Source organism: Agelaius tricolor, unplaced genomic scaffold (assembly GCF_023055355.1).
Source record: "Agelaius tricolor isolate 1412-34295 unplaced genomic scaffold, bAgeTri1.0.p SCAF_8, whole genome shotgun sequence".
In the NCBI taxonomy this organism is placed as follows: domain Eukaryota; kingdom Metazoa; phylum Chordata; class Aves; order Passeriformes; family Icteridae; genus Agelaius; species Agelaius tricolor.
Window position 1 is genome coordinate 11,615,990 of NW_027269268.1, and position 23,801 is coordinate 11,639,790.

At 37.7% G+C, this 23,801-nt stretch overlaps 1 protein-coding gene across 3 annotated transcripts in view; it reads left to right on the plus strand.

Annotated features, from left to right (window-relative positions):
• CCSER1 (coiled-coil serine rich protein 1) overlaps positions 1 to 23,130 on the plus strand; it is a 615,756-nt gene extending 592,626 nt beyond the window's left edge. Inside the window, exons 10-11 of one of the 3 annotated variants that reach the window (XM_071431638.1) lie at positions 14,315 to 14,804; positions 21,197 to 23,130. In XM_071431638.1, the coding sequence (XP_071287739.1) occupies positions 14,315 to 14,800 (486 nt within the window). In that variant the 3' untranslated portion in view covers positions 14,801 to 14,804; positions 21,197 to 23,130. Of the gene's footprint in view, positions 1 to 14,314 lie in introns of all 3 variants that reach the window. The other 2 variants (XM_071431637.1, XM_071431639.1) reach the window with 2 other exon arrangements.
• The last annotated feature ends 671 nt before the right edge of the window (positions 23,131 to 23,801 follow it).

Here is a 23,801-nt window from a genome sequence, read left to right on the forward strand (position 1 = left end):
CTGTAGGTATAATTTTTTTTTTCTTCATGTTAACATACAAGTCTGCTTGATCTTATTTTAAGGTGATATCGTGACATTTAAATTTTATTAAAATAAAGCTTAGTGACTGTTATCAGTTAAAAAAAAATTATTATATGTCCTTATTAGAGCTTTCAGGAGCATGTGTTTTAATATTAATGAAAACTTACAATTGGTCATTTTGGTTATAGATTCCCATATGGGTTTGTTGTTGAACTTACAGCATAAATTTAGATAAATCCACCATTATGATTTCAAAGCAATGGTGCTCTTATCTTGAAATCAAATTTGTTGAACGCAGATTATTTTTCAAATAAATAATTTCTGAAGCAAAGGAAGAATCTATGTTTCTGCTATTTAGAACCAGTTTCATTTTTGCGTTGGCATGGGACGTATTTTTCTTCACCTTTAAAGATTTGTGTTCACATACACCTTCAGGATTGCTCTTCAGGTACTAAAAGGAGTGTTTTAAAAGCACTGTAAAAGTGCTTTTCTTTCTCCACAGCAGCTGCTTATGACTTGTTTCTCTATATGCTTTTTTGAATTTAAAGGGAAGCAGTTTGAAAAGGTAAGATCCCCATTTCAATTCAAACCCATTTTGCAAAGGAGTCAGTCTGAGGGTGTTTTGGCAACCCAGTTTACTCCACAGACCACTTCATCTCATGGGAAGATTCAAGTGTCTGTGCGTTTCCCAACATTTCAAGAGAGATAGTTCATGGCAGGGGAATCACAGTGTCATGTCCCTGGTCAAGCTTGCAGAAAGAGCATGAGTAGTAGTCTGCTCCTCTTCTGGCAGGGTTGTTCAAACTCTTTGGAGCTCAAGGCAGGAGCAGCTCTCTGCACTGCAGCCTGGCACTCAGGCACATTCAACATTTTCTGTTGTCATTACTCGACATATTGTCACTGTGACTGTTGGACAGATTGATTTTTGTTTGGCATAGAAGCAACTGCAAGCTGTAAGTTCTTCTTCCTTGTAGCTGTGCCTCCCGAAAAATGAGGAAATGGAAAAAGAGAAGGGCAAGGAAGAGAAAGATCAAACAGGGATGCTTCTTGAACCTGAGTGTTCAAAAAGCATCAATGTTCAGTGCATTAAGGGATAACTGATGGGGGTGGCTGGGCTGTGTTGCGGGGCTGTGTTGGAGGTTTGGGGTAATCAGACTTGGTGTAGAGCTTCTACATTTACTTTCCTTCCCTAGCACTATACAGGCAGATGTCAGCAGGGCAGCTTGTCTGCTGAGAAGTGTGTGATTATTCCTCTCTCCATGAAGAGCCAGGAGTCAGCTGTTAACCTGTTTGGCCCAGGGAGGTGAGCTGTTGAGCCTGCTCTGACAGGGAGCCTGGGAGCTGCTTATTGCACATGGCAGGTACCAGTTGGTGCCTGTCCTACTGCTTGCCAACTTCCTGAGCTTACTTGTGGCTCTCCATGCAATTTCTCAGCCAGTTGGAGGAAAATGTAATCTTGGGACTATCCTGGCAGCTGTAAAATAGACACATGTTAGGACAAATAGGCTGAGTTGGGTTCCAATGTGCTCCAGTGCCCTAAAACTTGTTTCATTATATTCTAGTTGACAGGAAAACGTTTGCGAATTGCACTTTTCAAAATTTCTCCTTGAGATTCCTAATAAGACAAGGGTGCTTTTTCAGCACACCTAGTTGTATTGTCATCAGCATATTTGTTTTTACTCCAGGACACCCTGCTTAATCAATCTCTCTTTCCACAGCTGAGGAAGGATTTTACTTTGGGACCAGAGAAAAGAACTGTCAAACTAGTGCTTAAGCATCTTCCACATCACAACAGAGATTGTGTTGAAGAGACCAAAATGTAGGTGACATGCACTAGCTGAATGTCTGGAGGCAGCAGAGTGGGTGTGTGCCCTGAATTAGAGAATATTCCCTGTTTCCTAAGTGAGGGGAGAAATTTGCCAGTGGCTGAGAGGCAGAAATCCAGAGGTGAGATAGCAGCTTGTAAGATATCCCCTCCCAAATAATCATCACCTGCGTGTGGTAATCTTAGCCTACAGAGCCTGCTTCGGGTTGGAATATTCTGGGAGTTGTTTGTGTGTGCTTTATAGGTTTTTAGGAGTTGGTGGATGTCAGTCAAATGTGAGACTATCTTTTATCAGTCCTCAAGGTGTGTGTTGAGTGTGTGCACTCACATTGTCCTCTTCCATGACTTTTAAACATTTCTCATCTTTTATCTCTCTTTGTATAGTTAATTGGAGTGTCTGGGATTTTCCCTTAGACAGCTTTGCTGTCTGTCTACAGTTTTCTTATCCACCTTGTAGCTTTCCTGAGTTGAAGCACAGTTTTGGCTATATTGACTCAATCTTTAGCTGTATTGGCTAAATTTTCAGCCAGTTTATGTTGTTGGTGCCTCTCAACCAGAAAGCAGATTCATTGACTATGGATTACATTGAACTCATCCTTTATAGGTAAGCAGCCATTTAAAAATATGCTGTTTTGGCTGGTGAGGGAAAACACGGAGAATATCTGCAACAGCAATAACACCGCGAAATTGAGGAATTCGTCTTCAAAGGGATTTCAGTTTGCAGCAGAAAATCTGATAGTCAGGTCAGACATCTGTCCTCTAGAGAGTGCTTTGAGAGCTATTTGTTGCTTGAATGGTTTGACTGCAAACCATGCAGGTCGTGCCACTTAAGCTGCTGAAAGCTCTCGCCCCTTGGAAAGGTTTGTATTCCTTCCTAGATTTAGCTGTAAAGTCTTCTGGTCTTATTTAGGACAAAGCACTATTCTGAGGTTCAGCCCTGGTGACAGTGGTGAGCAAATAGTCTGTGATTTTTTTTTTTCCAAGTGAAAAACTAACATAATGGGCTATAAAGAAAAAAAAAAATTGTAAACTTTTTCCCTAGGCTAGGCATTGGAATAGAGAAGCAGAAACCAACAGAAGTATTCCAGTATTTTAGCCAAATTTTTAATGTCGGTTCTCCTAGAAGAAAAGGTAAAAAATAAAATTTCAGTGGATGTTTTTGTTTGGTTTTGTCTTCTTTTGTTCATTTTCCCTTGCTGAGTTTGTGTAATAGAGTTTTGCTGAAGGAAATAAGGAGCTTTTATGCTGAATATTTTGAAATAACTGCCATTTTTTTTTTATTTCCCTCCTATTTCCAGGAAAGTAAGATAGAAAGTTACTTTTTAAGTAACATGATCTTGGTACTGTAGGTTTGGGGGTTTTTTTTAAGTTTTGGGTTCTTTCTCATTTGAAGGCTGTATTGGGTTCCTCATGGTCATGCATCCTGTATAATCATTTATGTAAGAGAATAGGGCCTTCAAATCATACATCTGACTGCTTAAATGACCAAAACTTTCTCCAGACTGGATTAGCTCCAAATCCAACCAGCACTTTCTCCAAGAATTGCATATTCCCAAATGTCTCGGACGCTAGTCCCCTCTGCTCTGTAGGGACACTATCTCCTAGCAGCAGTTTTGTCAGCAGCAAAATGCCTACTTTTTCTTGTTCAATGCTAATGTAGGATTTGTCACCAAAATATAGCAACATTTCCAGTAAGGACCTGGATAGCATTGTTCTAAAAATAGTTTAGTGAATTAAGAAGAAATAAAATACATTCTCCATAACTTCTAGTCTTCTAAATTATGCTGTAATTCCACCTCCTCTTCTGGAGTACCTGATTTTGCCAAGAGAAAGCTATGGCTCCCTCTACAGAGAAGGGCAAACAAGATGATTATAATGGCATTTTCTGGCCTTAAAATACATGAAATACATGAAATTGTTTTACCTTGTTAGAGTTCATTTTCCTGGACACTGAGTAGTGTGTCACATAATGAATGCTGTCCTGCACTAGCTGGGTTAAAGAGAGCTGAACTGAATGGATCATTAGAGAGGTATAGTAAAAATGCTATGAAATATTTTTCTTCTTTTGTGTAAGCCACTAGTGTAGGCAGAAAGAGGTTATTTCATGTACTTATCTGATGGGTTATTTTACCTACGTGAAACTGGGTTTGTCTGAAATTACACAGTAAGGGAAATTTTCTATCACCGCCAACTATTGACAATTTAGAAATGTTAAGAAGATAAGGTTTTGGATATTTTTACAACATAATGGATTGGTGACAACCGGCATGGATTCGCTAAGGGCAAATTGTGCCTGACAAATCTGGCAGCCTTCTATGACAGCATTGCAGTTGGTTTAGGGAAGAGCAAGTGACAAAATGTACCTGGGCTTGTGCAAAGCATCTCACACTGTCCCACATGACATCCTTGTCTCTGAACTGGAGACACATGGATGTGATGGATGGACCCCACGGTGGAAAAGGAGCTGTCTGGGTGGTCCCACTCAAAGAGTTGTGCTCAGTGGCTCAGTGTCCAGGTGGAGCTCAGTGACCTCAGGGGTGGGTGTTGGGACCAGCCCTGTTTAACATCGCTGTCAGGGACAGGGACAGTGGGATTGGGAGCACCCTCAGCAGGTTTGGTGATGACACCAGCTGTGTGCTGTGACTGCCACCCTGGAGGGGAACGATGGCATCCAGAGGGACCTGGACAGGCTGGAGAGGGGAGCCCACAGGAACCTCAGGAAGTTCAACAAGGCCGAGTGCGAGGTGCTGGGTGTGGGTCAGGGCAGTCCCAAGGACAAACACAGGCTGGGCAGAGCATGGACTGGGAGCAGCCCTGCCCAGAAGGACTTGGGGGTGCTGGTGGGTGAGAGGCTGGACATGACCCAGCCATGGGCACTCCCAGCCCAGAAAGCCAAACGTGTCCTGGATCATGTCCTCACCCAGAGCAGCATGGGCAGCAGGGGAGGGAGGGGATTCTGCCCCTCTGCTCTGCTCTGGTGAGACCCCACCTGCAGGGCTCCATCAGCTCTGGGGTCCCCAACAGAGGAAGGACATGGACCTCATGGAACATGTCCAGGGGAGGGCCACAAAGATGATCAGAGGGCTTGAGCACCTCTGCCATGAAGAGAGGTTGGGAAAGTTGGGACTGTTCAGCCTGGAGAAGGGAGCACTCTTGGGACACCTTACAGCTCATTCCAGTACTTAAAGGGAGCTTAGAAAAAAGAGGAAGAGTGACTTTTTACACAGACAGATAGTGACAGGGCAAGGGAGAATGGTTTTAAACTAAAAGAGAAGAGATTTAGACTAGATAATGGGAAGAAATTCTTTCAGAGGTTAGTGAGGCACTGGAACAGATGGCCCTGAGTAGCTGTGGATGTCCTATCCCTGGAAATGTTGAGGGCCAGGTTAGAAAGGGGTTTGAGCAACGTGGTCTACTGAAAGATGTCTGTGGCCATGGCAGGGGTGTTGGAACAAGGTGATGTTTAAGGTTCCTTCCAACCCAAATCATCCTGTGGTTCTGTGATTACATCATTCAACTGCAAACACTGTTTTGTTAAAGCAGCTTCTCTTTCATGTAAATCAGTTGAGAGGAATCCTTATGGAGGTCACATTTCCTTTACAACTACTTATACCTCTTGTCTGGGAGTCCCTTTCCTCTCCTGACAAGATTTTCTTGCTGTAAATATATTTGATGCTGACAGATGGAGATTAGAGAACAGAATTTATATGTACCAATCCTGTACCAACAAGGCCAAAAGATTCTTGGGTCATTGGTTTAACAGAAAAAAGAAAAAAAAGGTAGAGATATTCCCTATTCCAAGAGAATCCTATTTATTCTTTTGCTGTTTCTAAGATTGCCAATGCCTTAAAAAAAAACAACTAGGCATGGAGTGATTCACTCTGAGTATTTATAATATCATAATTAGTAATTTATAATTATCATAGTTAGTAAGATCTTTGAAGAAAATATTTTAAGGTAAATTTCTCTGTTATTAATGAAGTCTGACTCACTGAGTATTGTCCTATGGTGCAAAGTCCATACAGGTTTTTTCCTGACTGGATCCTACAGCAGGGAGTCAGTATCTTTCTGGAATAGTAATGCTTCGTCCTGTTACAGGAGTCCATTTCTTTATTATATTCAACACATTAAACCAAACAAGTAAAGGCTAGGGATTGATTATAGTAATGATCAATAAAATATAGTTATGTTATATCTATAATAAATGTTATAGTTATGTTATCAATATGTATAGTTATGTTATAATTTTTTGGTCCAGCCACAAGGAAAGGCTTAATTACCGAAAATTACTCTTGGGATAAAAAAGAAAAATCTGACTACTTTGTGATATTTCATTCCTAAAACAGGTGCCCTCATATATAGATATTAAAGTGAAAAGAGTACTTTCCCTTTCCCTTCAAGATTATCATGGTCTCAGTAATCTCATCATAAAACTAAAAAGTCAAGGCAATTTAAGCGTAATTAGGATTTCTTCCCTTGTCATCAGGATAAAATTTGCCCTTTGTATTAGTCTGCTGATTTCTCCTTTGCAGACTGTTTATTGACCTGAGGGGCAGTGTCACTGATTAATACAACAGCAGCTGATCATCATTTGCCACTGTATGCAATTTCCCCTGCTCTAGTTATAAGTTCAGCCCTTATGGCTTTCAACAGTAAGGATGCTAATTTATGGAACTCATTTATGAAAATTTAATATAAAGAATTTTTATTGTTGTTAAATAATGTAATGAAAAAAGATGAGTGTTGGCTAAGTACAATCCATCTGGGGTTTGTGTGTTCTTTTATGAGAAAACAAGCAGTGCTTATTTCAGAAGGCAGACATTCATTAGAAATCTGATTTGTGGCATTCACTAATTGAAAGCTAGACAAGAAAGTCCTGAACTCAAAGATAAATATATTTTATTATTTTCTTCACAGAAGGTACAATATAAAAAATATACAGAAACACAATTTGAGACCCTATAATATACCCAAGCTATTAAAGCAAAAGCCTCACATGCCAAAGTATTAGGATTCTTATCCTAAACATAACAACTGTAAGCAAAGTATCTATAGTTTTACTTTCTTTTCCTAGAAGTATTTTTCAGATATAGAGAAATACAGGAAATAAGCCCCTGTACAATGCATATTAAAATCTTCTTGAGACTACCACTTCTAAGGCTTCTGTCTCCTGGTATATTATCTAAGGGAATACATCCTCATATGAATTTCATTTTATATATGAAATTGCTAATACTTTGGGAAATCGTGCTAGGTGATATTAGATTAAGAAAACATAAGTGTATAGTTGGAAACTTAGTAAAGACTAAGCATGTATGTATTAGTAGTTGTAAAAGGTACTTGCCACCTACAAGTCAGCTGTAACTCAGTTGATCAGGTACAGTAATCAGGTTTTGGTGATCACATGTCAGGCCTGAGGCTAGAAATGGACTTCACATCTTTCAGACAGCTGGTTATCAGTAAAATAGGTAAGGCACAAGGCAGAGATCCTCAAACAACTGATTATATCTACATGGCCCATCAAATGCTGTACAGGAATACTGGCTTGGCTTGCATAGCAATAAATGTCAGCTGAGTAGCACACACTTTCAGAAGGGATAATTAGCACTTGTGCAATTTTCCTGATTGTAATTTCTGAGCAAACTCCCTCGGTGTTTCCTCAAGATCTTTGTTGTCTTACTTCACTGCCTACACTGCACAAACTGTGGTCTTTTGAAGTGACCCTTGCGTTCCCATGGACCCACTTCTCCTTTCCCATCAGTTCATTTTGCATCAGTTATGCCACAGAGGACCTTGACTGTACACACCTGTGGCTTTTTATATGACTGTAGCTAAAAGCATGGCATGAGTGGCCCTGATTTCTCTTGGGTTGCACGGAGTCAGTGAGACCTGATGTGCTGGGTGACCATGGGGCCTGTCCAGTCCCCTGGAATGCAGCCTGGGAGGTCCAGGGACAAGTTTGACTTGGGCATCCTATTCTAGACTCTGCTGCCTGTAACCAAAGGTGGAGCCTGTGCATGAAAAGAGCTTCATGAAGAGATTCTCACCTCTTGTTGGCTGCAATAGCTGTGTCTGCCCAAAGAACCTGAGGGGATACAAGATCAGTAAAAAAGATGCTTAAGGCTTCTGTAGGAGCAGAAGTGTGATGCGAATTGCTGGAGATAAGGGAGCTAGTATTTGCTGAAGATAGGATGTTTCCGAGATAAGGGATTTAACAGATTTTTAAAAGGTGTTTAAAAGTCCATTGCATCTACAACAAAAGAAAAGTTCATTATCTTTTCCCGTCTTGACTTTGTGATCTTGGGGAAGATCTTAGATGCAGACTGAGAAACATAAGATTTGTTATTTCACATAGAATGTCCTGCTGTTTGGTAGTTCTGTCATTGAAAGATCCACACTATTTAGTAGCTTTCATTTTCATAAGTATTTGCAGGATTTTTTTTTAAACTTTAAGCCATAGTGTATAAAAAGGTATTCTTAGTATCTTCTAAATGAATTTTGTAGCATTTTTGAAGAATGTGATTAACAGCTCCAAAGTTCTAATTGTTTTATTTGGAAGGTGTAGTAAACAGCTGTAAAGTGCTGCATCTTCTCCTTAGCCTTACTGATGAGAAAAATCTTCCACTTAACCCTTGCAATGCAGTATTAAGAGTGCAGAGCAGTGATTTCCTGTTACTAGAAATTAATGGGAAATCCTTTTTTGTTTTCTTCCTGCTTTATAAAACAGCACTACATCTTTTACACCTTGTTATCTTAACTGTGCATTATTGCTTAGATAAATAAAATTTGTCAAAGATAATTCCATGTTGTGAGAAGATGAAGATCTTTTTAAGCACTCAGTCTGTTACTTCTCACATTGTATCCTCACTACTATAAAATTCTTTTAGGACATTAACTCACCACTGTAATTAACTTTTATTCCATTTGCCTGTTTGTTTAAATGGCCTTATGGCAAAGAGGCAGCATTTTAGTATCTCATAATTTTTGCTTTCAGTAAGGAAATGGAAGTGTTTGAAAGGCAGAAAGAAAAATGTTTGTGATTTATGTTGACTGCATTCATTTTATAAAGGACAACAGTAGAGATGAAAAATTGATCAGCAGCTGGTTCTTACCCATAACTTGTTGATAAAGTCCATGCCTTATTTTGCCACGCTGGACTTTATTTCTTTCATTTGTCCTGTGTTGCCAGAAGGCAGCATGAGATGTACAGTGGATGCGGGTCTGGATTGTAAAAGCTACACTCTTAGTCCAGGCGCTACTGAAATCAATAGGAGTGAGTGATTTTTAAGAGACTTGAATGAAGAACAATTACCTGCTGCAGCTAAATTACATTTTGTGTTGAATCATCTCTAGGCTGGTTGCTGGTAAGCACAAAAGTGAGGAGGTGTAGAAATTAAGAAGCTGACATAGTGACAGATGTGGCATATCAAAGCACTGAGTTAACCTGTGTTTTGGTAAATTAGATCTGCACTTTTATAAACTGTCAGAACTGCAAAAGGCATCTGAAGGTGTATAAATTCAAAAGCATCATGAAGGGCTTAATCCTTTCCATCCTTAAAAGAAATATAGAGCTATACCACCTTGTTTTGTGTCTGTACTCCTTTATGTTGCTTTATATTGTAAGAGTCTGGGCTAGGCTGCAAATTGGGACAGTTCTATGGCAGGTGCTGCAATCCAGCTGAGACCTGACAAGGACCAAGGGAGCCATGCTGGGCCAGGCAGTAAACATTGCATTGGGAACACATTTTACCTTCCTTGTGTATCAGCAAACACAAAATAATTAAGCAGTAGAAGACATGAGGGAATCCAGAAAGTCTGCAGGTTCCTGTCAGAATAATTGCTCTCTACAGCGTGCTTCCATTAACACCTCTGAAAGTGTAAAATCCTTTGGGGTGGTAAAACCGTGTTCTTGAGCTACAGCATTGTTTGGTTGTCGGGGTGCAGCAGGCACACCGATGAGAGCATGTTTTGTTTGGTTTTATTCTCTGTGTCTGTTGTCACAATGATGTATTTAAGAAAGTTGCTGTACTTGGAAGAATTACATTATAGGCATCTAAGACTCCCAAATGCCTCTGGGCACAAACATCTTAAAAATCTGCACCCTTTTTGGGGTGTTTTTGTAATTCATGTCTTTTCCCATCATTTTTTATTAGTATTTTATCACCAGACAGTCAGAAATGTCCTGCAGCAGTGTTGTCTTGTTGTTAACTCTTGTCATATTTCACTCATTGGCTTTGAAAATGGAAAATGATGAATGGCTGCAGTGTTTTGTTTATAACATCTCATTCTGGAGTTTTCTATAAAAGTAGTACATTTTCATTACTTACCACTGAGTTGTTGAAGGGGCTTGGGTTTTTTTCTTAATATAAGAAGAAGTTATTACACTTACAATCACAAAAATGAGTCCTCAAAAAATTATTGCAAGAATATTTTAAGAATATTGAGTTCCCATTTCGGTTCAATCCTAATTTATTTAGCACTAGTTTGGAATAATCAAAGCTAAATTATTTTGAACTTTCTTACACTTATGTACCTTAAAACAGGAGTGATCATGATATAAACTGACTAAAATTGTACAGCCAATCAGATTTTATTAAAATAATTTTTTTCCATTTTGGGAAGTAGAATTCCTTCATCCTCAAGAATGAAGGAATGCACTTCCTGTGAGTGTGTTTAATATCATCAGGAAATTCAAATCCAGATGTTTGCTTAAAGGTTAAGACATATTTGAAACAACAAAGGAGGCCTTTTCTTTCTGCTGCATATATTTAAAACGGGCTACTTTTCAAAGAAATTTCAGAACCCCATTTGCATCCTAATTGCAGCCCATTTCCTGAGTCCACAGTTAGGCAGACTATAGAGTGGCATTGGGCATTTCTGGGGCAGAGAAATTGTTGGTTCTAGCTGAGCTACCGAAAAATAAAAGGGAAAAAGATGAATGGATTTTTTGCTTCAGCAGCCACCAGCTGGCAGATTGGCTCCTTGGAGCTCTGCCAAGCAGCAGTTTACAGCAGCCCTGCAGCTGCTCTAGGCTGGGCTGGAGCACGACTGGCACCAAGCCACCCTCAGCTTTGGACAAGGACTCAGCCTTGGAATTGGCCAACAGATGTGCTGGGATTGTGGCTTTGCTCGCTCACGTCTGATGCTCAGGGAACGCAGTTGGTACCTGAAAGTTCAGTGCTGGGAAATTTGCCTTAATCATGTACAGGAAGATAAGGAGAAATAGGTTAAAAATAAATGTTTAATATGGCCCAAAGTTTGTCTGGTTTGGGAGTTTTTTCATATGGCTTTTACTTTTGTGCGTCTCATTTTGGGACACTTTTCGTATTTTGCCCAGTTCATGAGTATCCTAAATAACTGTAAAATGGACCAGCAAGAAAATTTGGTTGCACTGCATTCTTTCAAAGTAAATTACCTGAATTCATCAAAAGAAAACTTTATTAATTTCAATACTGTAGTTTGCATTTTTAATAAAAATTTTATAATTGCACCAAAAAATAACTTGCATGAAAATCAAATCAGCCCTGGAATTTTTATTGACAATATTTTGGAGGAAGAATAATGTTATTGGGATGAGTATTTCTTATTGATTTTGATTCCTGTCTGTCAACTGTTCTCTCTTTTCCTGATTGGAAGCTGTTCTTCAGTAACTTGTCATAGATAACAGCAATAGTATTTGGTTTTGGCAGTGTTTCATTAAAGTCTCTGCTCATGTGATGTGTAACTATGCATCTGATAGAATGAGTCTGTCTTTCCTTGTTAACCATCTTATTATCTTATTGCCGGGGACAAGATCAAACCAATTTCTTAAAATTATGATGGCATATTCTGAATTTCTGTTGGTGCTTTAATGTAGGTAGATCAGCTCCTAATTTGTCACCACATGGTATTTGTTTAATTATTCAATAGGAAGGGAATTTCAGCAAGTTAGAGTTTCACAGAGCTAAGACCTTCCCTAGCCACATGTATATTATTAAACATTTATTCATACATACACACACGTTGTCTCCCCCATCGGCCAGCAACCAGAAGCAAATATTATGTAGACCTACAAACCAAGCATTTATTTTCTAAATTGAAAATATTTCAAGTGAAATATAACCTTGATAAGGAAGAGGAAAGAAACACCACAGTGCTAGATAGTCATAACAGCTTTTCATCAAGTTAAAAAGCAATAGGTGACAATAATCAACTGAATTTAGATATAATTTTGCATTAAAAAAATAATGAAAATATCATGGACAAGTAGATGAAGATGAATGAACAATTTCATGCTGTTGCCAAATGAAATCACTAGCCTCCTATTGGAGTAATTAATAAGAAGCAGATGAAGAAGTCCCTTGTAGGACACTAATAGTGTTTGTTCTGCTTCATAGTGGTGGGGGGTTACCTTGAGTGCTGTACTCCTGAGCCTTCTACTTCAAGAAAAAAATAGTGGAATTACTGAAGGGGATCTGTAGGGAAGAGAAGTGTGAATGACTCAGAGTCTAGCAGATGAGTCCTATGAGAAAAAGTCAATGTGGTATTTTTTTATTCCAGAGCAGAGAGGATTAAAGGGTTGCTTGACAGCATTCTTTGAAACCATAAACAGATATTCAAGATCAAACAGAAATTCTTTCTTCATTTTTATGAGAGAGAGAGGAGTGGTCTTGAAGCCAGAAAGATACAGTTTAGACATTATGAAGACCTTGTCTAAAAGAAAATGTAATATAGTGAGAAAATCTTAGAGGAGAAGGCTATACAGTTTACATTGATGAAAGTCCTTAAACAGATGATTAGGGACCATAAATGTCCAGAGGGATGAACTGGGGTTAACCAGAAGTTCAGGATAGACTGGAGGTCCCACCATGAAGTTCCTCTTAAGTTCTATATCAATCTTTAGGTTTTCAAAGATACTAGGTGACACATTGTAACTCCTGAATCATTCCCTCACAATAAATACTTGGATATTTGACAGGGCATTAAATTTTACTCTCATCCCAGTAGGAAGATTATATTTACTGGCATGAAAATAAATAATTTATAGATAGATAGATAGATAGATAGATAGATACATACATACATACATACATACATGAAAAGTGTTTGAATTTGCAGACAGGCGCTCCCAAAAATGATACCCTAGGAATTAAATGGAATTTCATTTCAACACCTATGTGCTGCAGATATAAAAACTGAAGTAATGTTTTCCAGAAGTGTTCTACTCCCATTTATAAATCTGTGTGCAATCAGCACTGAATAAAGTAGAAAAAACTTTGTTCCAGTCCTAATAATTTTTTTTTAAATATCATCTCTGATGCCTAAAATGCACTGCAGTCCTTACACCCAAACCTGCATATGGGTCTGCATGGAATCATTACTATTAGCCTGCAGTAAAAAAAGGGTATAAGCTATGAATACTGACAGTATCATTCTTCTGTGCTGCTTAAAATAGAAATGCATGTGAAGTGATACAATTAATTCTGATACAATAGATCTGAGTTTCCTATGGAATCCTGGAAACACCATGAAAGATTTTTAGCCAAATATTGTTGGAAGGCTTGGTAGTATTTTTTATTCTCTCAGCTTTGTTCTGCAACATCAGAACCCATATGTCAATGTAAATGTCAAGAAGCTGTTCCTGTGTCCTTGCAGAGTTCTGTTGCAGAAAACCTGTAAGGAGTCAAATTGGACATGTGTTTCAAATTAAGCAGTTGCTTTAACCATTCCCTGGGAAAGGGTACCATCATCTCCTCCCCAGTCAGGTGTGGTAGGGACACTACGAAGCATCACACCAGGTACACACTGAAAGTCTGCAGTGATCTGATTTGCCATGCACAGATAAATTACCATAATTCCAACAAAATCACATGCAGGCATGCTTGCACAACATCAGAAGTTGGTGGTAACATGCTGGAATCTTTCTTACATTGTATTTTTTTCCAGGCAACTGAAATAAAATTTGTGCTCTCCTGTAGCATGCATTTGACTTGTAAATACACAACAAAACACCTGGATTCAAGGGACGGTGAAAATTGAACATGTTCTGAGCTTAACTGAGGCACAAAGATATTTACAAAATATGTTCTTTATATTTTGTAAGGATTTGAGAGTATTAAGTGTTGAACTCTATGTGATCAAAATTCTCTTTGTTTCATTATGTGAAATGCTTTTGAAAATCTGCTTACAATTCATGAAAACTTCTTACCATTTATTATATTCTGAAAAAGAAATCCTCCTTTGATTTTAACAATTTTTTAAGGAAAATGGCCAAAGCATTTCCTGTAGCAAACACTTTTCAATCCTAGTGCTATTAAATGTGAATGAAGTTTTGGAAGTTTTACCATCACCTGGAGTCATCTTTTATTTTAATCTGCCAGACCCATGTGCTGTTCATGTGTAGTGAGGAGTGGTTTATGTACTCCACACCATTTCTCTACTGTGTTCCACTGCTAATACTTTTTGTTTGGTCTTCTTTTGTTTCCCCAGACTACATATCCAATCAGAATGGTGAGCCAAAACCTCAGCACAAGGGACAGAAAGTCAGCGCTTACTCCCACCGAGGACCCTTTTAGACACCCACCGGGCAGCCCAGCAGCAGCATATGAGAGCAAGAGCTGCCAGCTGTCCAATCTGTGTCTGAGCAGCCTCTTGAAGGACAAGGAGATCGTGGAAGCCATCAAGCACACCCGAGGCACGTACGAGAGCCTGGCCCCAGAGGCCACCCAGAACGGTTTGGCTGTCGCGGCCGCCAGCCCCGCCCAGGCGGCATCCAAGGCCGACGGCTGCCCCGTGTTCCCAGGAGCTCCCAAGGACCAAAGCGCTGTGCCTCGGCAGCACAGCACCTTCACAGGGAGACTGGGACAGCCCCCCAGGGGACCCATCTCCTTACACATGTACAGCAGGAAGAATGTTTTCCTCCACCACAACCTACACACGGCAGAGCTACAGACTTTAGGTCAACAAGATGGCTAACAAGGTGCTTATTTTCTTGCTATGGAAGGAGAGTTGATTAAAGATGGATGTAAGCTCACCTAGAGCTCTGTCTTCAGTTCTCATCTGCTGCTACTTTCATGGGAAAAAAAAAAAACAATAAAAATTTAAATTTGTCCGTAGGTTCCATATTTTCCCACCTTGGACTGAGGCAAAAGGATGAACGAGATTGCTAAATAACTGGGCTGATTTGTCGTGTAGAAGTCACCATGAGTTAATAAATGGGACCATCTGGCTGCACTGCTAGTCCAATATTGGCTAAATATATTTTACCCCTCTATAAGTCACTATGATTCCCTGAAGTTCTAGAAGATGATCTTAAATAAAACCTGTATGTTTAATAATATTACTGTTAAAGTAGATGTGAGGAATAAATAGATAAGTAATTAGTAAACCCTCTTGAATTCCATAGAGATTAAGGAAATAAGGAGTCAGAAATCTTGAAGGACCTTCTTTTTACACATTTTTTTTAATACAGTGAAATTTGATAACTTACAGAGTGTTACCACTTCCTGCTGTATGTGTTTCATGAGTGCCTCATGCTACAAGTGGAGGAAGTAATTGATTTTCCTCTAACAGGTTCATAGAGAGTTGCCAGGTATTTGAGTCAGTAAATTGGGTCCCAGACTGAGGATGTCAGCTTGTTTCCTCAATCTTCCCTTCCCTCTTCACACTTCTATTTAACTACATTTCTCTCAGTGTCTCTGTTCTATGAGGGCATGTCAAGTTGTGGTGATCTTTGTGCTTTACAGGCACTGTAGCACTCATGATGCGATGTGACATTCTGCTGTGTAATTCATCCTGTAATTTCATTCCACTTCCCAAACCAAAAATGTGTGAAAGCCTAAAGTAAGAGAAATCATCTTATTACCCAGGCTGAACAACCTGCATCAGTCATAATTTCTGTGGGCTGTATCATCTGCACTTCAGGACCTGTTGGTTTACACCAGCTCGCTGGGTTTGTTAGTCTTGACGTGTTACAGACAAGTGAGATTAATTTATTGCCTGGTCTCTGGGAGTATGAAATCATCTGACCACGCCACAGAGCCTGGAGACCTATTGGTTGCAAAAGATCTGCTTTTCCCCTCTCAGAGGCTTGGGAACCTCTCAGTCAGTTACTCCAAACATGTCGAATATGTGAAACATGCCACTTGGTTTACAACATCTGTGGCGCAGGGTAATCTGTGTGAGTTACAATGGCACGTGCAGGGAGTAGTTAAAAAATAATTTGGCACATTTAAGTACGATTGAGGCAGATCTGAGACAGGTCACTTCTCTCTTTAACCAGTGATTAATAAGGAAAGACAAGGTTGCAGCACATTCTCACACACAGAAACAAGCCATTGTGACTTAACAGATAGCATCTGCAACTTTTAAAAGTTGTCACATAGAGTGTATGAAATAAAGACAAAATTTTACCTGGTGTTAAATATATCTGCTTCACTACTTAATATTTGGATCATTACAAGGAAATTTTATTAACAAGTCTTGCTTTAACTAAGAAAAAAAAATAGACCATTATCTTGGCAGATATTGTGTAAAGTAACTTCAGCAGCCTGAAATTTCAGGCTTCTGTTTATTGAGGATTTTATTTTTATTAGAGCAGAATTTATTACATTATCTGATATTGAAGAGAGCAGGTTTTGTCTAAATATTCTGTAGTGATAATTTTGGGTATCCAGAGAGGGATACATAAGAACCAAGACAAACATTTGCCAAAATTCTTCATGTTCATGTGTGCATTGCTACTGCCAAAACAGAATGTGCAAAAATTGCAAACACAGCTTTACCGAATTAACTGTGGGTATTCAAGACTCCCTGTCCTGCATTGAAACTCATAATTTAAAGTCTACCAAACAAGTTTAAAATAGTAATAAGATAATTTCACTACTCAGAATCACTTCTTCTTCTTAGCAATATCTTAAAGTCATGGTAGATTGAAAGGACAATTAATTCTTGCTATCAATTCATTTCAGTATTGCTCATCTCAAGAGCTCATGTATGCAATTAAATTTCAGATCTGTAAATAAATTAAACAGACACTGTAATCAAGGAATTTTTTTCCAGGATACAAATGTACTGTACTACGTTAAAAAAGGCAAAACAAAACAAACCAATACCCTCTTCAGTTTTAGGTTATGTACTGTATCTATAGTTGTTTTTTTCCTGGGAAAATGGACTTTTGGATTACACTTTATTAAAAAAAAAATCCATCTATAAACTTCAAAAATAGCATTTCAAATGCTACTATTTTCTTGGAGAATCTTTTATAGAGCTGAAACTTTAAAAAACTGGAAAAAAACAGTTCAATAAATATGAGGGATATTTTTAAAACGTCATCTTGAAGCTGTTTTGTATCAGTATTTTCAGCAATGTTATGTTATTTGTAATACTGAGTGTAAATCTCACCCAGAGAAGGGTATTAGCCACATGTTAATGTACAGTACAGCAGTTACTGTAAAAGAGGTCCTTTCTTTGGTCCTCTCCTGTATATAGGAAATCATAAAGCAACAGCATGTGGACATTCTTGCAGTGAATTGATTCCTTTGTACTAAAAATCTCTAGTTTTTTAAGAGTTCCATGTACAAAATTATTTATACATTTCTCCAAGGCTGTACATATCCAAAGACATGACACCGGGGGAAAAGGCATTTATTATTTTTTTCCATGGATGTACCTTTCTTCCCTTCTTTTTTTTTCTCATTCTGTACAACAAAGCATAACTGCAAAGTTTCTGCTTAAAATGACTTGTTAGTTCCATGTCTTTCAGTGTGATAGAGGGCATTTTAAGGAGGAGGAAATCCCCAAAGAAAAACTCTTTCCACTTGAAGCAGTGTCCGTCCCACTTTTTTAGAGCAGTCACTTGGCAAAAGAAACCTTAGATCTGTGCCCTAAATATTTTTTTAATAATTTACCTGAATTGGTAAATTATTACAAGAGGCACACCTGAAATGTGCTTATCATCCTCTCTAGCCTTACCCTGACTAGGACATGTTCGTAAGACACAATAACATTCTAGGGGCAGCCCTGGTGATAAATTCTTGATTTCTCCAATACTGTTTTTTATGTTTGGCCTTCAGAGCAGTAGAAAGAGTTTTTTTCATAACCTGTACATGTAGATGAAGCTCAAGCTTTGTGCTTGTGCATGCTGGAAAAACAAAGCTCTCCTCTATTTAGGCTCTTTAGTAGCATATGAAAGGATCCAGCAACAGAAATTTCTGCCACCTTTCCAGGCATGCCAGCCCTCTCTATGAAAATGAAACAGCCAGAATAGATGCCTTTACTTCAATCCAGACTCTTACTGGTTTTTATTCCACACACCTCCATATAAATGTTAGAAGGGCTTTCCTTATGTGGCTTTTTTCCTGGAAATTGTGAAAGGGTGTTTGTCCAGACTAAGATGCTCAAATGATGTTTAGATAAGCATTTGAAAGCTTACCAAAATGTTCATATTTGTCCTACAGGTTCATTCTAGTCATTACAGGTTCATTACCAATAAAAATTGGTGGTTTTCCCTTTCCAAAAAGCCAGTTTGGAAGTGATGATTTCTGTCTGTGCTGATTCACTTTATGCTGTTAAATACACAGTACACTTTTCAGACTAATAAAAATAAGATGATTACAAATCGCTAGTGTACTTTACATGCCCTAAGAGTTGTGCCATTTCTCCACTGGTTTGATTGGTATGACACTGACTTCAATTAGGTTATACTGAGTTAAGTCACCTGATGATTGGGATTGTGGCCTTCAATCCAGCTAGTCTCAGTTTATGCACAGGAGTTCTCTAAATCTGGAAATCTTTCCTGCGTCAAAAAAAGACAAGAAAACAATCTAACAAAAATATCAGATCGCGATCTATGGTGAATGCACTTCCTTTTCCCCTTCACATCCAACAGCAAAAAAAACCCTGCAAACCCCTTTGTACACAGTTCACAAATGAGCTAGAGTAACATCTAACAAAATGCAAAATCTTGAAAAAAATACCTGGAGAAAAAAAATACAGGGGAGTCTTCTCACAGATGTTTGTAAAGTTGATAAGTTTGCCAAGATATTCGGAACTTCTGTATCTGGGTGCAGTAATGAAATATGTTCCATGGCCTCTACCACTCTCACTCCAATGAATTTTTTTGGAGGGAGAATTTGCTGTTTGAAACTTGCTCTAGAGAAAGCAGGCACTCCAGTGTGAGAAAGTACATTGAAAGTATCCATGGAGGTCTTCTCCCAGCTGGGAGTAACATACAGCATCCTTTCCAGGATGTATCTTAGTGCTCTTCAGCCAGCAAGAAGTTGACAGAGATTCCTCAGGAGAACAGCCTCAAACATGCAGACCATGACTGTCTTTAAGTGGACTTTACTTTAAAATATCCCATATAAGGCACTGCTAAAATAATGTGGAAATTTCAGCAGCTGCAGAACACACCTTGCTGGGTTGTTGGGGTTGTTTTGTTGGTTTTTTTTTTTTTGAGGTAAAAATGCCATATGCTGGTTTTAACCTTGTAAACTCTGTTTGGGACTTGCTTGCTCACTGGTGATCTACCTAGGATGTGAGAGTTTATCCACTGTAACAGATATGATCCTAACTCCTCACAGTATAAAAGGCATTGGATATCCTCCCTGAGGAGCTTGAGATTTGCAATGTATTTTCAGTCTAGGAGAACTATCTGGATTTAATTATCTTCTTCAAGGATCTTCACTTGTTGCAAAATCAGTAGAAAAGAAACTTAGTTATTTAGGTATTTTGGAAAGATTTTGTGGTTAATTTTTATTTTAAAATACACTTAAATTTTATCTCCCTGTATCTAAAGACAAGAAAATAAAAAAGGAAAAGAAAAAAAATTTATCAGCATATGTTTCCCATAAATCTGTGATTCTCACTAGCCACAGTTGTCACTTGCATTCTGTACAGCTGTGAAATATTTTTGGATTTGTTGGTTTTGTTGCCTTCATTACCTGTAAATCATTATCTCTGGTTCTGGGGTTTTTTTGCCATCAATCCAGTACTTGAAGCAACAGGGAGGGCTGTTTAGGATTTCTGCAGAAGTAATCCTGCTACTCTGAAAGCAGCGCAACAAGAAAATACCTGGAGGTCTCTGTGTGTTTCCTGGGGATGGAAAACGTATTCTGAGTGATCTTAACTATGAAGGATTTGTGAGAATCTCATGGAGGTGGCAAATATCAGATCTGTTTCTACATCAATGTAGAGGTTGTAGAACAGAAAATACTCCACTGAGAAGATTTTTCTAGTGGGCAGATAGTGTCTCCTTATATTCTGTATCCTGACCCTTTCTGTCTCTCTGGATTTCAGGAACATTTCCCTTAGGTATGGAGTTGTGATGACTCTGTAGGACAGGATGCACCACAGTGTTTTTCCTGCTATGAGAAGGCTCCACTGGATTTTTTTTTTTAGAATTTAAAATATCTCATCATTAAAATATTTTAACATTTTCCCCTAGAACTGCTGTGCTGCTGGGGTATTAGAAAGCAGTGCATTCACAGAAAATGTCCCTTTCCCATCTGGGTAGGCTGTGTTAGGTGAGTTGAGGTCACAGCTGATTTACATCTACCCAAAAACTGTCAGACTTACTTATGCACCTACATAGAAAAATACATTGCCAGGTTTGATCCTGCTTTTTGTCACATTGAAAAGGCCCTAATAGTGTCATTTTAAAATGCATATGGGTATCAACAGTAGTAGTAGAATTTTAATTTATTTTGAGTTTTCAATTTTATGTCAATGCACTTTATAGAATGGTTTCATATTCATTACACAGGGACTTTTATTTATTTTTTTTCTAACCTAAACTTGATTTCAACAGGGTTCATAATACTCTACTTAAATTTAAGCATGTAAGCAGTCCCATAAAGCAGTCAAATCCCTCTTCTTTTAAAAACTAACACACAAATATTTTTTTCTGACATAAACAATGTTATTCATGTTTATTGTTTGAAAGGTATGATGTATAAAAAGTATTTTTACTTATATCTAATTATAACTGCTTTTCAAACACTCCACATAAGTAGAAAAGACAAGAAACAGCCTTCGTACTAAAGATGCTTGTCCAGCTATACCATTAGGCTTTGTTTGCCAAATCATTGATTTCTTTTTAAAGAAAATCTATTTGTTTTCCATGGTTAAGAGTGTGAAAAAAATAAAATGTTTTAGTACGTGCTCTACAGAATGTGTGGAGAGATGATCAACATCGCAAGGAGAATATAAGCAATCAAAGTCCTTAATCAGTGATTCATCTGATGTGTTTTAAGCAAGAGGATCAACAGGATATAAAAAATCTGTGTAGGAGGAGAACAGATGTTTTGTTGCTCAGAAAAGTCTAATGGAAGGGTGAAGGCTGACAGATTAATAGCTCTTTTTCTGTTCCAGGGCTGGTGGTGCAGAGCCATTTGCTGTGAAATAACACTGACGCAATATATTTATGAAGTAAATCTATTGGAATAACAAGAAATGAGATAAAATGGTTGCGTAACATTCCAAAGTATGGTTAAGGGTACTTCCATAATTTGATCAAACAGCATCTGAGTGAATTTACATCCTTTTATTACCAGGGTATTATCTTTATCTGAAGGATAAGTGTAAGTGGAACAGTGCAATTTGCATTGTAACATAGAGACAATTCAGACAAAAGGAATACATGAAAATATTCTATGTCTAAAGTCTTGCACTTTGTACAGTCCAACTACCTGAAGCAGTTTTAGGTAATTTTATTTCATGCAGCTGTGGTAATGCCCTTATGCTGGGCAGCCAGGAGAAAACATTGAAGAGAGTCTTGACCCCGACCCTACATCAAGAGCTGCACTTGGTTAACAGGGTCACAGTTTTGGTTTTCCTTTCCAATAAAGAAACAGGGATCTTGTAAGAAAACCTTTATTCAAGCATCCCCACAAACAGCTTGGCCTATGTGAATTTTAAACTGGTTAGGCAAAAATGAAAATTTCAATTTAAAAAAATGATTATAACTCTGACTATTTTTGCAAATATGTTCTTTAGTACTGCTGGGGGCAATTAAAAGGCTTTTGGCATTTTTCTATAAACAAGACTGTTCTGATACATGTATCAAAATTGGAAATTTTATCTAATCATTTCCTCATTGTGAACTTGTCTGTGAGTATCCTGCTGTCCAGGATGATATATTTTAAAACGACTGACCACTATAAAAATTTAATAACTAATAAGACATTGAATTTTCTATTCTGTGCTGCTGAACACCCATTTAATTTTAATAACAGTACATAGCAAGGCTATTTGCTATATACTATTGAAATTAATTTTTAAAATATAATTGGCAATACTATAGAAATTACTTGCATTAGAGACTTAAAAAGAATAACACAGATGAGAAAAGGGGAAAAGTATTAACTTGAATGTAAGGTATATGTAATGCACTGTTGAAGAGTGTTGAACATTAAAGTTGTGTGGGAGATAAGGTAAAACTTTTTCACTGAACACACTCCAGTCACTCCAGGATCACTTTGCTGATTTAGATGGTAACATAGATTTAACAGGAAATAAATGAGAATATTTTTGCTAAGAGATAACACACTTAAAAATCAACTTGGAGCAGAATTTGCAATAGTGAAGGTATTTGCCTCAAGGTATGGTTTGAAAAGAAAGCCGTAAAATGTATCTAAATTCTAATTAAACAAGTTCATTAGTGAATTTAATGGTTTTACTCTATAAAGCCATAGATTGGTTAAACTCATTCTTATTTAACAGGCAAATACTTTGTAATATTTAAGAATTGCCAAGGCATAACCCTAACCTTTGACTTTAGTACCACACATTCTTTGATTTTTTAATTTTTTTTTTATTTTCTGCTTTTTTTAAAATTGTTTTGAGGTTTTGTAATTCCTGTGCAATAAGAATCGGAGTGTTTCAAATTCAGTCATTTTGCACTGACTGAAAACAGATATGTAGCCTTTAGGTGAGAGCACTGTTGTGTCTGAAGAATACAAAGCAGCATTCTGTTGGTTTTTTTAAATCATATCATTGGGTAAATAATTTTTGCGGATTACTCTGAAGAGTTATGGCAGTTTGTAAAACAGTTCTGTGGAATTCTATTGATGTTATTTGATGGTCATTTGTTCTTGGTTTTAGTTGACATTATTTTTCCTTCTATGTTTTATGGAAAGAAATTATTTTTTAATATTTCTACAGACTTTTAACTTTAAATGTTATTGCAGAGGTTCACGTTCATATATTTCCATATTTGAAATGAACATAAAGGGCTCTTACAGGTTTTTTTCTTTTCATGCTGCTGAAATTTTATTTGTTAATAAAAATCCTGTGTTCTAAGATAAGCCTGTGTTGGTTTTTTCATTGAAATAGTTCATATTTCTTTGACATTTCTTTATACTTTTGCTGGGAAATACATATTGCACTGTAATAAACACTAATTATTTTATGGCAGCTTAATGCTATTAGCAATCTGTCACAGTCAAGAGATGTATCATTTTTCCTTGAGGTTCTTTAATTGCTTAACGAGAACTCTAGGTTGAAGATATTTGATACTGTGCTAATAATAAAGTACAAACACCTGTGCAGAACATTTTATAAAATCTAAAGATTATATACAAAAATTCTACTGTCTTGCAGGAAAAAAAAACCCATTGTGCCTTGATATTTTGCAAATTCCTTATTACACTATTTTCTGAGTGTCCAAATAATTTCGCTTACACAATATTCCTCAATTCCTACTCCACTTTTCATTTGTCCTTAGTGTGAATATAGTAATTTCCATTAATAAAATTAGGCTTTACTTTTGTTTTTCTTCTCTTCAGTGCCTTGTCCCACTACATCTTTTGCTTTTACAGTATGTGTGTATTTTTGTGTTGTCCATCTCATGTTTCAACTAAGGATGTTATAAAGCACTCCTCCAATTTGCTTCATTTTCCCCATAGCATATCTAAATTGTGTGTCTTCACCTTCAAGGGCCAAAATCATTCATATTACTTTAAGTCAAATATAGAAG